We start from the raw sequence: 15,371 nt of genomic DNA, 5'->3' as shown, positions 1-15,371 counted from the left end.
CGGGGCGGGGGCGGTGCGCAGGCGCGGTGCCTGGGGCGGCAACATGGCGTCCAGGTCCAAGCGGCGTGCGGTGGAGAGCGGGGCTCCGCGGCCGCCGGGCGGTCAGCTCCAGCGCGACGAGCAAGAAGAGGAAGATGGAGTCGAGGATGAGGAGGAAGACGAGGAAGATAGTGGCGAGGAAGACGACGAGGTCGTCGACGAGGTGAGCACCACGCGCTACCTCGGTTTGTTTATATCCGGGAAGACACTGGCTGTCAAAGCCACGTGGAAACTGAGCCGCCTGGAGGAGCGGCTTCCCCGTCCCTGAGGGTCTGGAGGCAGAAACTGGGGATGGTAACTGCTTACTGAAGTCCACTTCAGTCTTCTCCACACTGCAGCCACAGCCTTGTCATCCCACCCCCATCCCAGAGGGAGAACCTGCCACAACCACAGGCATGAGTCGTTTTCCGTAGTTCTCAGGCCGGAGCTCCAAATCCTTCCCAGGCCACCAAGGCCTGCAGAGTTTGTCGTCTGCCCACCTCTTCCGCAGCTCTGCCCCCGTTCCCTCCGCAGCTTCGGCCACACGGCCCGATTTCAGCTTCCTGAAGGCTTCCTGTGCCTTTCTACCCCACAGGCTTACAAAGGAGCCCTGGTGGCCAGTGGTTAAAGTGCTCAGCTGCTAACTGAAAGGTCAGTGGTTCCAAGCCACCAGCTGCTCCACGGGAGAAAGATGTGGCAGTCTGCTTCCATAAAGATCACAGCCTTGGAAACCCTGCGGGGCAGTTCTACTCTGTCCTATAGGGTCTCTATGAGTCGAAAAGGACTGGAGGGCAACAGTTTTTTTGTTTTTCGTATTAGGCATTCAGTGGTCTAAAGGGTCATCCAGCTCTAATTACGCATTCAACAAACATTAAGTACTTAATGCTAAGTATTATGGAGCCTTGGTCGTACAGTGGTTAAGTGCTCAGCTGCTAACGAAAAGGTCGGCAGTTTGAATCCACCAGCTGCTCCTTGGAAACCCTATGGGGCAGTTCTACTCTGTCCTACAGGGTTGCTATGAGTCATAGTCAATTCGATCACAGCAGCTTTTGAATGCATAAAAAAAAAAAAAAAGAAAAACCAAACCCATTGCCTTCGAGTTGATTCAAACTCATAGCAACCCTATAGGACAGAGTAGAACCTCTCCATATGGTTTCTAAGGAGTGCCTGGTGGATTCGAACTGCTGAACTTTTAGTTAGCAGCTGTAGCTCTTAACCACTACACCATCAGGGTTTCCTTGAATGCATAATAGGTACCTCAGACTTAACCTATCCAAAGTAGAACTTGCGGTCCACCCACCTCCTCTCCTAGTTTTCTGTCTCTGTAAATTGTCCCCAGATTCATCAGTTTCTCAAACCCAAATCTTGGGAGTTAACTTTAATGCCTCCCTTCTCCTCACCCCACATCCAGTCCATCACTAAATCCTGTTAGCTCCACCTTCAATACCCGCACACTTCTCATTGACTCTACAACCATCATTGCACATCATTGCTCAACAACTGTCTTTTCAGTGATGTCCCTTCTAAATTACATGTCCATTCTGAATCCTGTTTCCTTCTCTGTAAATTGGAACAAACATCTGCCTGACAGGGTAATTGTAAGGCGTGAGAGGACACAGCAGGCATGCGGGGTAGTGCCCAGCACATGGTAAACACTTACTGGTTTTTCCTCCAGTTGCTGTCCAGCTGACTCTGACTCATGGCAGCCCCACGTGTGTCAGTATAGAACTGCGCTCTGTGTAGGGTTTTCACTGGCATATTTTCAGAAGTGGGTTGCTAGGCCTTTCTTCTGAGCTGCCTCTGGGTGGACTTGAACCACCAACCTTTCAGTTAGTAGCTGAGCACATTAAACAATTATTTATCGTCATATAATAATGCTCTTATTTCATTTTACTTGGATCCACAATCAATGCCTATGGAAGTAGCAGTCAGGAAATCAAACGACATATTGCTTTGGGCAAATCTGCTGCAAAAGACCTCTTTAAAGTGTTAAAAAGCAAAGATGTCACTTTAAGGCCTAAAGTGTGCCTGACCCAAACCATGGTATTTTTCAGTTGCCTCATATGCGTGTGAAAGTTGGACAATAAATAAGGAAGATCAAAGAAGATTTGATGTCTTTGAGTTATGGTGTTGGCAAAGAATATTCAGTATACCATGGACTGCCAGAAGAGTGAACAAGGAAGAAATACAGCCAGAATGCCCTTTAGAAGCGAGGATGGTGAGACTCCATCTCATGTACTTTGGACATGGTATGAGGAGGGAGCAGTCCCTAGAGAAGGACATCATGCTTGATAAAGTAGAGGGTCATTGGAAAAGTGGAAGACCCTCAACGAGATGGATTGACACCATGGCTGAAACAATGGGCTCAAGCATAGCAAATGTTATGGATTAATTGTGTCCCCAAAAAATGTTTATCAGCTTTGCTAGACCAAGATTCCCAGTATTGTGTAGTTATTTATCATTTTGTGATCAGATGTGATTATCCTATATGTTGTAAATCCTAACCTCTATGATGTTAATGAGGCAGGATTAGAGGCAGTTCTCTTAATGAGGCAGGACTCAGTCTACAGGATTAGGTTGTACCTTGCGTCAGTCTCTTTTGAAATATGAAAGAGAGAAGTGAGCAGACAGGATGCTGACCACATTCCCCCAAGAAAGAAGAGCCAGGAGAACAGCACGTGTTTTGGACCCAGGGTCCCTAAATTGAGAAACTCCAGACCAGGAGAAGACTGATGACAAGGACCTTCCCCAGAATCAAAAGAGAGAGAAAGCCTTCCTCTGGAGCCAGCACCCTGAATTCGGACTTCTAACCTCCTAGACTGTGAGAGAATAAATTTGTCTTTGTTAAAGCCATCCACTTGAGGTATTTCTGTTATAGCAGCACTAGATGACTAAGACAGCAATGATGTGAAGTTGCCACAGGACCAGGCGGTGTTTCAATCTGTTGTTCATGGGGTCACTATGAGTCAGAACCAACTGGACAGTACCTAACAACAACAATAAACGCTCTTATTGTTTTCCACTTGGAGATTCTGTGATACGCAAAGTACAGGGGGGTAAAGAGAGAGTGGGCAGAGGGGGAGGATATGGAAGGTGTGGATGCAGGCTTGGGATGAGACTAGTGTGGGTCTATGATACGTCCTCCTGTCAACAGAGCTTTCCCTTACAGATCAGCTCTTTACTTCGCCCCCTTCCCTTGATATGGCCTCACCATTTTCCACTTAGAAGAACTTTGGCTATTTTGCCAGTTTTGGGTGGTTCCAATCAGTGTTCTTGCATTAACACGGAATGTTCTTGCATTAACATGGATAATCTTTTATCAGACTGCCGAAGGTTAAAATCTTATGTAATAAACATTGCTGATGATAGTGTAGGGAAATGGGTGCTTCCATATACTGCGGGTGAGAGTATAAGTTGGTGCAGTGTCTTCAGAAGGCAATTTGACAATATCTATCAAAACTTAACATGGATACTCCCCTGATTTAGTAATTCTGTTTGTAACAATAATAATAATAGTTGCTCTTCTAGGCTCTCTGCACTTTGTGTTAACTCATTTAATGCTTACATCAGCCCTGGGAGTTAGGAATTCTTGTTCCATTTTACAACCACAGCCACAGAGCGGGCTAAGTGGAAGCAGCAGGTGTAGTGACTCTTTATGTGGGGGAAAGAAGAAACAAAATATATTTGATTATGTGTGCCTAGTAAACTTCTTCAAAGAATAGTTTACTACTGACAGCAGGGACCTCTGGAGAGTGGCGGGTGGGTAGCAAGACTTTTTTTTTTAACTTTATAGTCCTTGCCATGTGTAGTTTAGACCACTGGCGTGTATTACTTTTTTGACTGAAAAAATTGTTACAGCTGCTAGCACAGTTCCCTGTTTTGAAACAGTGGTTATTGATTATTTATTTGAAGGAGGCCTTCATTTTCCGAGCAGTTCACAAATCCACAACCCATTCCCTGATGTAGAAACCCATGAAGATTATTTTGAAAATTCAGTCTCCCTCAGATCTTTTTTGAAACAAGATGGTGTATAAGAAGGAAATGCATAGAGTTATTTGGTGTCCTAAAGAGATGGACTTGAAGTGCAGAGTGGCTCAGTGGCAGCAGAAGTGGCTATGGGAACTTCAGGGAAGAGAGATGGGAGTAGTGAAGAACGGTGGGCAGGTTTAATTAGGTTCTCGCAGATGGGTGATGAGGGCTTTTGTTTCTTGTGTTTGTGCTTAATAGCATCCCCTTGGAGGGAGGCAGAAAGGGGAACTTGTGATAAAGATTCTAGCGTATCTTCAGATCCCAAGGGTAGGAAAGCAGCTGGGCTCAGGAATCCCTGGGTCCCTGGGCCTGGAATGTGTAGAGAACCCCAGAGGTCCTTTTCAGTTTTCAATCTCTACTTTTCTTTTACTCTTCTCCTTCTGTTTGTTTTACTTTACTCTTCTTTTACATTCAAGATATTTGGTTTTCTTTTCCATTTATACTCCATATAGCAGAAAATGGGTAACACCAACAGCTTCTGACATTTTCATTCGATAGCAGTCAGACTATGATACATTAAGTCATCGTTGTAACTTTACATTTATTTCTGTGAATATTTCCTTACTCTTCCCGTCTAAACCATAAGCTCCCTAAGGGCAGAATCATCATGATTGCGTTGCTCATCACTTTATCTTGAGTGCCTGGTACAGTGGTTGGTACATGGTAAGACTCAGTGACCACCTGCCAAGCGAATGGACCCATTAAAGCAAAAAAACTCATTGCGGTCAAGTCGATTCTGACTCATGTAGCCTCAGATCCAGGCTCCAGGCAATTCCAGGTACTTCTGAAGTGATTTTGTTCTTTTCCCACCCTTATTGCAGTCTAGTAAATACTTTCTAGAGCAGACCTTCTCAACATTTAGGCTAGGTCATGCTGAGTGTAATCACTTTTCTGTAAAATGAGGAAATGTTAGGAAGGAGCTTTGTAACCTAATCTGTAAATTATATCCAATGCCGTCAAGTTGATTCCGACTCAGAGCGACCGTGTAGGACAAAGTGGAACTGCCCCATAGAGTTTTCAAGGAGCGCCTGATGGATTTGAACTGCTGACCTTTTGGTTAGCAGCCGTAGCACTTAACACTATGCCACCAGAGTTTCCAATCTGTAAGTGAGGTGGCAATTTTGGTAATGCTTGCCAATTTCAAAATCCAGACATGGATAGTTCTTAAGTCTTGACACTTTTTTCTTCCTGCCCCTTCTCTGTCATCTTTTGTGGATGAACTGATAGGTAGGCAAAGACCAAAAAGAATGGAGATGGAGGAAAAAGAAATAGATGATCCTCAGAGTGGAAAGTAACACCTGAATTATCTTAGACAGTTGTGAATGGTGACTATTTTGTGTGTTACTTACAGGAAGTGAACATTGAATTTGAAGCTTATTCCATCTCAGATAACGATTATGACGGAATTAAGAAATTACTGCAGCAGGTATTCTTTTACTTTTTTATATAAATTTGCTCTTCGAAGACAATCCAGTCGACACCAGCTTTCTCAAATTTCAACCTTTCTATTTCAGAATTTCCGTTTTTATCGCCTGCGCTTGCCTTGGAGGGAAGAATTGCCTCTCTTCTTTCCCAGGACGAACCCTTCTCTTTGTGCCTTTGCTCCCAGACCCCTTCCTCTGATTAATATATTTAAGTATTCTGTGTCCTAAAATACACTTCCTTTCGTCTGCTAATGACTTGAACACTGTTCTGTTTTTCTCAAATTCGTGTCCAAATTTTGTGGGGTCGGAGAGTTCCTATAGAACAGCCGTCTAATTGACTACACACTTCACTTCCACCAAATTGGTGCTCGCTGCATCTGCGTATTCCTTCCCCCCACATACTGGGGCTTTGGTTCTCTACCCTTTAGGCCTCCTGTGGCCTAGTCCCCAAAGCCTTTGAGCTTATGTCCATCCTCTCTCACCTCCAGGCCCTCTAGATTACCACTGTCCGTCCGTCTGGTCCCTGAAGTGTTGGGTTTTTCCCTTTCCTCTCTTGATTACCTTTCTAGGTTATCTTCTTGGTCATTTCACTGAAATTTCCTAATTTTTAGTTTAATATAGGAATTAGAAATTTTATTGGAAATCATACTTTAATTTAAATCTAAAACATTTTTCTCTTCTTTTAGCTTTTCCTAAAGGCTCCCGTGAACACTGCGGAGCTAACAGATCTCTTGATACAGCAGAGCCACATCGGGAGTGTGATTAAGGTAAGCAGGACAGTGTGCTGCTTCTGTCTGGCCTGCTAATAGTGGGCAGGCCCAGAGCACAAGGGTGGTTGTTCTCTAGCATTTGGATTGGAAGGAAGTGTGACTAGAGGAAGGGAGACTAGTTAGAGGGCCCTGGCAGCAGTCCAGAGTTATTAAATGCAGCGATCCAAGCAGTGCCAATGGCAAGAAGTGGGCCGAGTCAGAAGACATGTAGGAGATGGAATCTGGTGGGTGAGTGATTAGGTGAGTGATTAGGTGTGAGAGTGAGGGGAAGAAGGAATCAAGGGTAACTCCCAGGTTTCTGACGTGGCCAACCAGGATAGCAGACATGGAGGAGGATCAGATTAGGAAGGGAACATGTGTTTGGATTTGCACACTTTGAGTTTGAGGTGTCTGTGACACACGCAAGCGAGATACTGAGCAGCAGCCGGAGCCCTGGAGAGACTGGGGCTAGAGGTAGAAGACTTGGGAGTTTTCAGCAAATCTGTGGTCATTTAAGTCACAGAAGTCGTTGAGGTGGCCCAGAGAGGGCAGGAGACAAGCCATGGTAATCCCAGCACTGATGCAATGAGTAAAATAAGTGGAGGCTGCAAAGGAGACTGACTCAAAGGAGTGATGGGGGCGGTAGAATTATCAGTAGAGTGTGGTATCTTGGGAGTGAGGGAAGAGCGAACTCGAAGGAGTCTTCCTCTTTGTGAGATGTAGAAAACAGGACTGGGCGACTCCTGGTTCTGCCCTTGTCATCTGGTGACTCAGTTTTCTGTGGCTGCATGACAAGCTCCCCACCACACCGTGCCTCAGAGCAGCCGCAGTTGTTTATGTGCTCCTGTCTGCAGCCTGGGTGTACGTGCTTCTGTCTGCAGTCTGGGTGGGGCTCCGTGGGGAGGACTTGTCTGCCCCATTGCACCAGTTGGGAGGCTTACCTGGGGGATTCACTTTCAAGATGTCACACTCATGCAGTAGACAGGTTGGCATTGGCTGGAGGTGGGCGCCCTGCTGGTGCTGTCTGCATGGGGACCTCGCCACATGCGGGCTGGGGTCCAAGAGCAAGCACCCCCAAAGAACCTGGAGGAAGTGTGCAGCATTTTTATGATGGTGCCATTTCTGCTGTTCGTTGATCAGCACAGACACAAGGGTCTGGCCAGGTTCTAGGGGAAGGCATGCAGACCCTGCCCCTCAGTATGGGATAGGAGATACTGTGTTTGTCCTCTGTGGAAAACACAGTCTGCCACGGTAGCCTTGATCTCTTTCCTTTTCCTTCTCCAAAAGTGAGGATGATGCTGGTTCCTACCTCAGAGGGTTGGTAGCAGCACAGATGAGTTGTTGAAGGTAAAGTGCTCAGAGCATTGTCTGCACGTGGCAAGTGTGTACAAGTACAGCTATTTCTGTGGATTTGTTTCCTATTCTCAGTACCCGTTACCTGGCCTGCGGTAAAAAACAAAACAAACAAAAACTCCACCTTAGTCTTATGTTTCACTTCAGTTACCTCACTTTCAGCCACTTCACTCTGTCGTCAAAGCCAAAATTCTTGAGAAATACTTTTTATTCACAGTCTTCCCTTCCTCTTCTATTTGTTCCTCAAACACTAGTCTGGCTTTTGCCCCCAGCACCCCACCGAAGTTCTGAAACTAGTAAGAGTTGCTACCATCTTTGTGACGTACTAGCTGGAATTAGCCACTTCATTCTTAATGTTCTGTTTTTCTTAATTCGTTTCCTTTCTCACCCTCTTTTTTTCTTCCTCCGTGGCCAGGTGGCAGGAAGTGTGTGAATTTTACCTGAAACAGCGTGTGGGCTCACAGAGAAACAAACAAGGCCTGGCTCCAGGCAGATAGTTTAGAAGATAGTTTGAAATGGTTTATTTCACGGGGCTTCATCTGTTCTGGATTTATGAGTCTCTGGTCCAGGAAAACGTTTCAAGAATCCTGTAGAAGACATTAGGTGTAGACTTGAGAGCAGGACGAGGTCACCCAGAATGTAAGCAGAGGAACCCATTCCAGGGAGGGTGTGATTAGCTGGTCACACTGCGTTTAGCATAGAGAGCTTTTCCGCAATGGTGATTGTAAAACAAAGACTTGATTTTGAAAACATAAATGAGACCTAGGTTCCAAGACTTGGTATTATACCTCTTCCCAACCAAATATAATTTTTTTTTTCTCTTCTTAAAACAGCAAACAGATGTGTCAGAAGACAGCGATGATGATGTGGGTGTTGATGAAGATGAGGTTTTTGGTTTCATAAGCCTTTTAAATTTAACCGAGAGAAAGGTTGGTGTCACTGGTCAGTCACGTCATCAGGCCAAAACCACTTTTATTTAATGCATGATGGAAGTGTTTAAAAAAAAAAAAGGAGATGTGCTCTTATGAAATCTTGTTGCAATCTTTTCAATGTGAAGGTGTGTTTTTCATTTTAATTTTATTGTACTTTAGGTGAAAGTTTACAGAACAAATTAGCTTCTTATTCAAAAATTATACACAAGTTGTCTTGTGATATTGGTTGCAGTCCCCACAATGTGTCAGCATTCTCCCTTTCCACCCTGGGTTCCCTGTGTCCATTGGTCCTGTTTTTCTGTCCCTTCCTGCTTTCCGGTCTTTGCTTTTGGGCAGGTGTTGCCCATTTGGTCTCTTATACTTCATTGAACTAAGAATCATGTTCCTCACATGTGTTATTGCTTGTTTTATAGGCCTGTCTAACCTTTGACTGAAAGGTGGACTTCGGGAGTGGCTTCAGTTTTGAGTTAGCAGGGTGTCCAGTGGCCATAGTCTCAGGGATTCCTCCAGTCTGTCAGACCAGTAAGTCTGGTCTTTTGTGTGTGTGTGTGTCTGTGTCTGTGTCCGTGTCCCTCTATTGTGATCCCTGTCAGAACATTGGTGGTGGTAGCCAGGCACCATCTAGTTCTGGGCTCAGGCTGGTGGAGGCTGTGGTTCATTTGGTCCATTAGTTCTCTGGACTAAAATTTTCTTTGTCTTTGGTTTTCTTCATTTTCCTTTGCTCCGGACGGGATGGGACCAATAGATATATCATAGATGGTCACTTGCAAGCTTTTAAAACCCCAAACGCTACTTACCAAAGTAGGATGTAGAACATTTTCTTTAAGAACTATGTTATGCTAGTTGACCTAGATCTTCCCCGAGACCCTGGTCCCCAGTCCTCAGCCCCAGTAACTTGGCTCTCAAGGTGTTTGGATGTGTCTAGGAAGCGTCCGTGACTTTGCCTTGGTCAAGTTGTGCCGACTTCCCCTCTGTTGTGTGTTGTCTTTGCCTTCACCACTGTTATCACTTGTCTACTATCTAGTTAGTGATTTCAGCTCCCCATCCTCATCTCTTCCTTCATTACCGTCAGATTGTTTTTCTGTGTGTAAGCGTTTTCTTGAGTTTTTGTGATAGCAGTCTCAAACGATAATTGTCCTTTTGTGATGGACTTACCTCACTCAGCATCGTGCCTTCCAGATTCATCCTTGTCGTGAGATGTTCCACAGACTGATGGTTTTTTATCGCTGCATAGTACTCTATTGTATGTATGTACCAGTTTCTTTATCCATTCATCTGTTGATGGGCACTTAGGTGGTTTCTATCTTTTTGCTGTTGTGAGTAATGCTGCCGTGAACATGGGTGTGCGTGCATATGTCCATTCCTGTGATGGTTCTTATTTCTCTTGGGTATATTCCTAGGAGTGGGATTGCTGGATGGTATGGTATTTCTATTTCTAGCTTTTTGAGGAGACACTGTATCGTTTTTCACAGTGGTTGTACTATTTTACGTTCCCACCAGCAGTGTTTAAGAGTTCCGGTTTCCCCACAACCCCTCCATTTGTTATTTTCTGGTCATTTTGATTAGTGCCAGTAATGTCGGGCTGAGATGGTGTCTCATTGTAGTTTTGATTTGCATTTCTCTAATGGCTAATGATCCAGAGCACTTCCTCATGTATCTGTTAGCTACCTGACTGTCTTCTTTGGTGAAGTGTCTGTTCACATCCTTTGCCATTTTTTAATTGGATTATTTGCCTTCTTGTTGAGGTGTTGAAGGTGTACTGTGGTTTGAATAGTTTGTACCCTGTGCCAGTCATTACTCCCTGTGTTGCAGGGAACCCTGGTTTACTTTTCAGTAAGTGGTGTTCTGATGTTGGTGTTGCCACGGGAGCTGGTTATGTGCTGTGTCTCAGCTGGTGTCTGCTACTTGTGAAGTGTGGACCCCAGGAGGCTTCTTTGCTTTCTGAGGTCAAGGGCACTTACGGACATTCATTTGTGTTTTGAGTCATCTCTTTTTACTGAATCACTGGAGAGTTCTAATAAAAAGTAAACCAGCTGCTTACCCTCCTCAGAAAAAGATACAAGCCGTGCTTTAGTTTTTCAGTGAATTTTCCAGTTGCTCCATCTGTCTTTGTGAGATGGATTAGAGTTGCAGTTACAGCATGTACGAGTATTGGTTATAAGCATCCCCTTCCCCTGGTCATGGGGTGCTGCATGACCGGGTGGTGTACCTTTTGTGGAATACCTAAACATTCCACACTGGAGACACACAGTATTTTCAAGGCTGTGGCAGGAAACTGCCCATATGTAAGATGAAAAGTGACAGCTCTCATCTTTGATTTTTCTCCTGTAAGCGACAGCCTGTAATCAGAGGCAGTCTTCTCTTTGCTTTCTAGGGGACCCGGTGTGCTGAGCAAATTAAAGAATGGATTCTGAGCGGCTGTGGCCAGAGCGGGGAGAAGAGTGTGGCTGAACAGCTGGAGAAGCTGCTGAGTGACACCACCAGGCCTGTGGGCCTCCTCCTGAGCGAAAGATTCATTAACGTCCCGCCCCAGATCGCCCTGCCTATGCACCAGCAGCTGCGGTAAGCGCCCTCACTGACAGGGCCTCTGAACAGCGGCCTTTCCCTAGGGGATGCAGATGGGACTTGAGTGGAGTATGAAGAGAGAGGGTTTTGCCCTGGTGTAAGCAACCGCTCAGCGTGATGAGAGTGGAAGAAACAGCCTGTGAGAAACATAGGTAATGAATAGTTGGCTTTTTAAGAGTTTTACCTGTTTGTGGCAGTGATCTTAAGGATGATGCTTTTAAATATTTAAATGGTATAAAAATAGATGAATTTCACATAAATTAAGGGTTTTACCCCCTATCTGAGCAAAGCTTCTCACCCTCTTCACAGGTAAATTTCTGTAACATGAATAAAGTGCCGAACAATTACAATAACAAAAACAGAGTGAAAGTCCTAATCCCGTGGGTATGTTCTGTGAATAACAGAACCACGGTCCTGATCCTGCATCTCAGGTGCTGTTTTAATGCAGCGGTTTTAAGTTAATGTGTGAGAAATATGTTAAATGTAAGAAGAGCCATAAATCTTATAGCCGGCCTGAGGGAAAGTTAGAATTAGCCTTGCCTGTGCTTTGAAATGGAGGAGGAGGAGGAGAGTGAATGGTGGGGACCTGTAGGTTTTACACAACATTGTTTCTCAGTAGTCACCTCCCCGCACCCCCCCGCTGTTGTGGTTCCCCTTCAGTGTTTTGTAGGAAGGTAACTACAGTCTGGAAACCTTTCAGTTTCTCCATTCTCCTTTGTAGACCCGTTGCTTCCTGGTTTTACGTGCATTCTCCCCGTCTCAGCTGCTCCGCCTGGCGGACTTTCTGGTGCCATAAGTTTGTTTTCGCATTTACTTGGTTTAACAGGAGAGCAATCTGCTTTTTACTGCTCTTCTATTTTTTTTTTTTTATTATTAAAGAAAACAGAAGTGGGTTGTTCTCTGAGTTTCTTGGCATTTTTGTTTAGGGGCAATGGGTGCACAGGGTTGGTGGGGGCTTTACTCCCCTCAGTGGACTGTTGCAGGATCACTGCAGTACGTCACAGAGTGATCCAGTGATTAGACTCCAGTGACCAGGACTGTTGTGGTCACATGCTGTAGTGACCCTGGTGGCCATATGCCTATCAGTTGAGTGTTCACTGCTTTAAAAAGTTCAGATTCTCAAATGTATTTATTTTCTGAACTGGCAGTGATGTTACGCTGAGTGAAATTTAAGACTCATCTGTTAGTTGCTACGTATCCACAGTTCTAAGGATAACTTACCAGAACCTAATCTGAGAGATTCATCGTAGTATTTATGATAAAAAGTGGTGCCATAATCTAAAGTGTGACTGACTAGATAAATAAAAATCATTGCTTTAGGAGTGTCCAAGTCTAACGTCCACGTGTTGAGCCTTTGTGGCACCCAGCCCACTGGGTGGCTTCACTCGTTTTCACTGAGCTCCGGTCTATTGGTGGCTTGACCTGCCCCAACATGTAAACGTGTGTACACCTTACAGGAAAGAACTAGCGGAGGCACACGAAACTAATAAGCCGTGCGGGGGGTGTTCCTTCTACCTTCTGATTAGTAAGACGTTTGTGGAAGCAGGAAAAAACAACTCCAGAAAGAAATGGAACAGCCAAAAGAAAGATGAATTGATGTTCGCAAATGCAGAAGAAGAATTTTTCTACGAGGTAAGACCAATTTTTCATGTATCATTTTACATGGAAATGAGGATTTTCTTGACAGTAGTCAAAATTTTTGGTTCTCCAGTTTTATGTTAGAGTCCTTCAAGCGCAGCCACTCTTATTTTTCCCTGTCCCCAGTAGCTAGCAGCTAAGAGTGCCTGGCACATAGAGGTACCCGATCTATTAGTCACCTGCCCTCACTGTTGGCGGTGGAGGAGGAGAAAGGCAGCCAACGTGCTAATAGTGAGCAGATGTTTATAATACATTTACTATGAGATCTGAAATTTGATTCTGGAACCCCTCAACAAGGTGGATGTTAGCCTGGTCCCAGATGTGGACACTGAGTCAGAGTGTCTGAGGTCACATGGTGGTTGGTGCGGAAGCTGGTCTGCCTGTCCTTGGTACTGGCCCGCATGCTGCTGCTCCGGGCCTGCTGTCAGCGGGTGTCTTCCCCTCGGTGGGATCGCTAGCATTTTCTCCCTATGAAGGTAACACGTAGCATGGTGGACAGCCAAGTACCACAGAGTAATCCACACTGTCCTCCTCTGAAGGAGTCCGGACAGAACCCTGAGGGAGCATGTTTCCTGGATTGGATATCACTTAATATTTGTCAGATTTCCACCGAATGCTAAAGCACTACACATTCAGCTCTCTCATTTCCAGAAAGTGAATTTTAAAAATAAACAAATTTTCCCTGGCTACCTCAGCACCCAAGGTCGATCGTTCAGGGATGTGTAGGTGTCTTAAGGTGGCCTGGTCATACAAACTTCCCTGTGCCTTCTGCTAGAGAAGCAGCGGGGAGAGTGGAGAAAGTTAGAAGACTTCCCATTAATTGTCAGATTTAAGAGACTTAGTTTCACTTGTCTGTTACAAGGTTATGTCGAGAATTAGAGTGAGATCATAAATGAGTGACTTGAGAATGAAACAGTATATAAATGGCGGCAGCATGAGTGACACTTAGTGGCTTGTTCACCTTTGAGCAGTGGGACAGAGCTGTCCATGCCCCCATGGAGGTTAAGAACCTGTCTGGTGAGCGTTTTACAACTTCTGCCTCAGCGTCTTACTTGAGTTTATTTTATTCTGAGTTTTGTTTCTGTTACCTGTCACTCCTGCTGAAATACATGCCTGATATGGAATTCTTTGTTGTAGATTCAGTGAGTTTTGCCCTTGGTGGTCTGAGTTTTTGACCTTGGTTATTTGTTTGCTTTAGAAGGCAATCCTGAAGTTCAGCTTCTCGGTGCAAGAGGAGAGCGACACGTGCCTGGGAGGCAGATGGTCTTTTGATGACGTCCCGATGAAGCCCCTGCGCACGGTGATGCTGATCCCGGCCGACAAGATGAGCGAGATCATGGATAAACTGAAAGAACATCTCTCTCTGTAGCCTGATTCCCATGGACAGTGATGGGCCGGCTTTTGCAAGATTACTAGAAAACTCAGTGGAGATTTACTCAAAAACCTGTGACTTTATTCTGAGTAGGGTCTTCTACAAAAAGTAGGGTTCTGCCACCCGTGTCTGTGACACATTTATAAAATGTCTTTATTTTTTTCATTTTGGTCAAATCATGAATGGTTGATTAAAAAGTTTCCCAATGAGAAGAAAAACATGCAGTAGTAATCTAAGAACTCAATAAAAACTTTTTGTTTTTTAAAATAATATACAAAGCGTTATTTTTCAAAACTCCTCAGGTGTGGGTGTGATATCCTTCTTCACGTTAAATACCTGCACATCAGCCCAGGGCCCAGCGGTCTTGGTACCTTTGGGACCCTTATTGCACATTGGGGTTCAGTGTAGGGCAGTCGTGAGGCGTCACTGGATAACGCATCTTTGTTCAGCAGTGGCTTCAGGGCACTTCTCACACATTTTCTGTTCCTTTGTCGTGGTCGAGATGGGTGACAGGTCATCCATTACTTGCTGGAGAATATCCTTACTCTCACTTGGAGGCAGATTACTGAAGTAATATTGTGGTGCCAGTTCCATAAATCTGTTTGGAAAAAGAATTTTTTTTTTTTAAGTGAGATACACCAAACATTCTTTCTGGGCACTTACCGGCCCTGGAGAATCTATTTAGAGCTGGCATTTAATTTGAACTGATTCGTGTTTTAGGCTGCCTTTGTAGAACCAGTACTTTCTGTGGTTCAGTGGCATTTCTAGAACAAGTTGGCTTCTCCTGTGTCTCCTTGCAGTGGAAGTGATGCCCACCCTCCAAGCACCAGTAGAAATGGGTATTTCCCCTAAGACCCATTGCCATACAACAGGGATCAGATCATACTCTTAGGAGAACTCTGACTGGGTAGTATTTTTGTCCCTTTCTTATCTTATTACTAGTACTTTTCCACATCTGGCTGCTTGAGGCAGGCACCTCTGAGTTACTTTTATTCAAGCAGTAGTGGTACCTTCCAGTGGATACAGAATCAGAACTGCGAAAGCCTCCATACTGGTCTCCGTTCTCACCATTGCCCCTACCGTCCATTCTGCACCTGGCAGGCTGAGTGATCTTGACCAGTGTACAGAGAAGATACTGCTCTTGCTTTGTACTGCACTTCAGATCAAACCCAAACTCTGTGTGGCGCACGCACAAGCCCTATACCCTCTGGGTCCTGCCCATCTTCTTGTCTTCCCCACCCCTATCCCCAACTGGGCTCCAGTCCCAGTGGCTTCTTTGTTCCTGAAAGAT

The 15,371-nt window shown here is 45.0% G+C and overlaps 2 protein-coding genes across 4 annotated transcripts in view; one reads left to right on the top strand and one right to left on the bottom strand.

The window, feature by feature from the left end:
• Positions 1 to 21: 21 nt before the first annotated feature.
• Positions 22 to 14,358, top strand: BCCIP (BRCA2 and CDKN1A interacting protein). Of its 2 annotated transcripts, none has more exons than XM_064269193.1 (7): positions 22 to 202; positions 5,399 to 5,473; positions 6,158 to 6,238; positions 8,407 to 8,502; positions 10,880 to 11,067; positions 12,597 to 12,702; positions 13,907 to 14,358. In XM_064269193.1, exons 1-7 carry the CDS (start codon positions 44 to 46, stop codon positions 14,075 to 14,077), a joined length of 876 nt encoding a protein of 291 aa, XP_064125263.1. In that variant the 5' UTR covers positions 22 to 43; the 3' UTR covers positions 14,078 to 14,358. The 2 variants fall into 2 exon arrangements, with proteins under 2 accessions (XP_064125263.1, XP_003419758.1); XM_003419710.4 differs by having other exon boundaries at positions 23 to 202; positions 12,528 to 12,702.
• Positions 14,346 to 15,371, bottom strand: part of DHX32 (DEAH-box helicase 32 (putative)) — a 53,956-nt gene continuing 52,930 nt past the window's right edge. For both annotated transcript variants that reach the window (XM_064269192.1, XM_010599235.3), the window contains one exon: positions 14,346 to 14,678. In XM_064269192.1, the coding sequence (XP_064125262.1) occupies positions 14,504 to 14,678 (175 nt within the window). In that variant the 3' untranslated portion in view covers positions 14,346 to 14,503. The remainder of the gene's footprint in view (positions 14,679 to 15,371) is intronic.

The sequence above is a fragment of the Loxodonta africana genome, chromosome 16 (genome assembly GCF_030014295.1).
Source record: "Loxodonta africana isolate mLoxAfr1 chromosome 16, mLoxAfr1.hap2, whole genome shotgun sequence".
In the NCBI taxonomy this organism is placed as follows: domain Eukaryota; kingdom Metazoa; phylum Chordata; class Mammalia; order Proboscidea; family Elephantidae; genus Loxodonta; species Loxodonta africana.
Note: the sequence above shows the minus strand (reverse complement) of the source record. Positions and strands in the feature narration are given on the sequence as shown.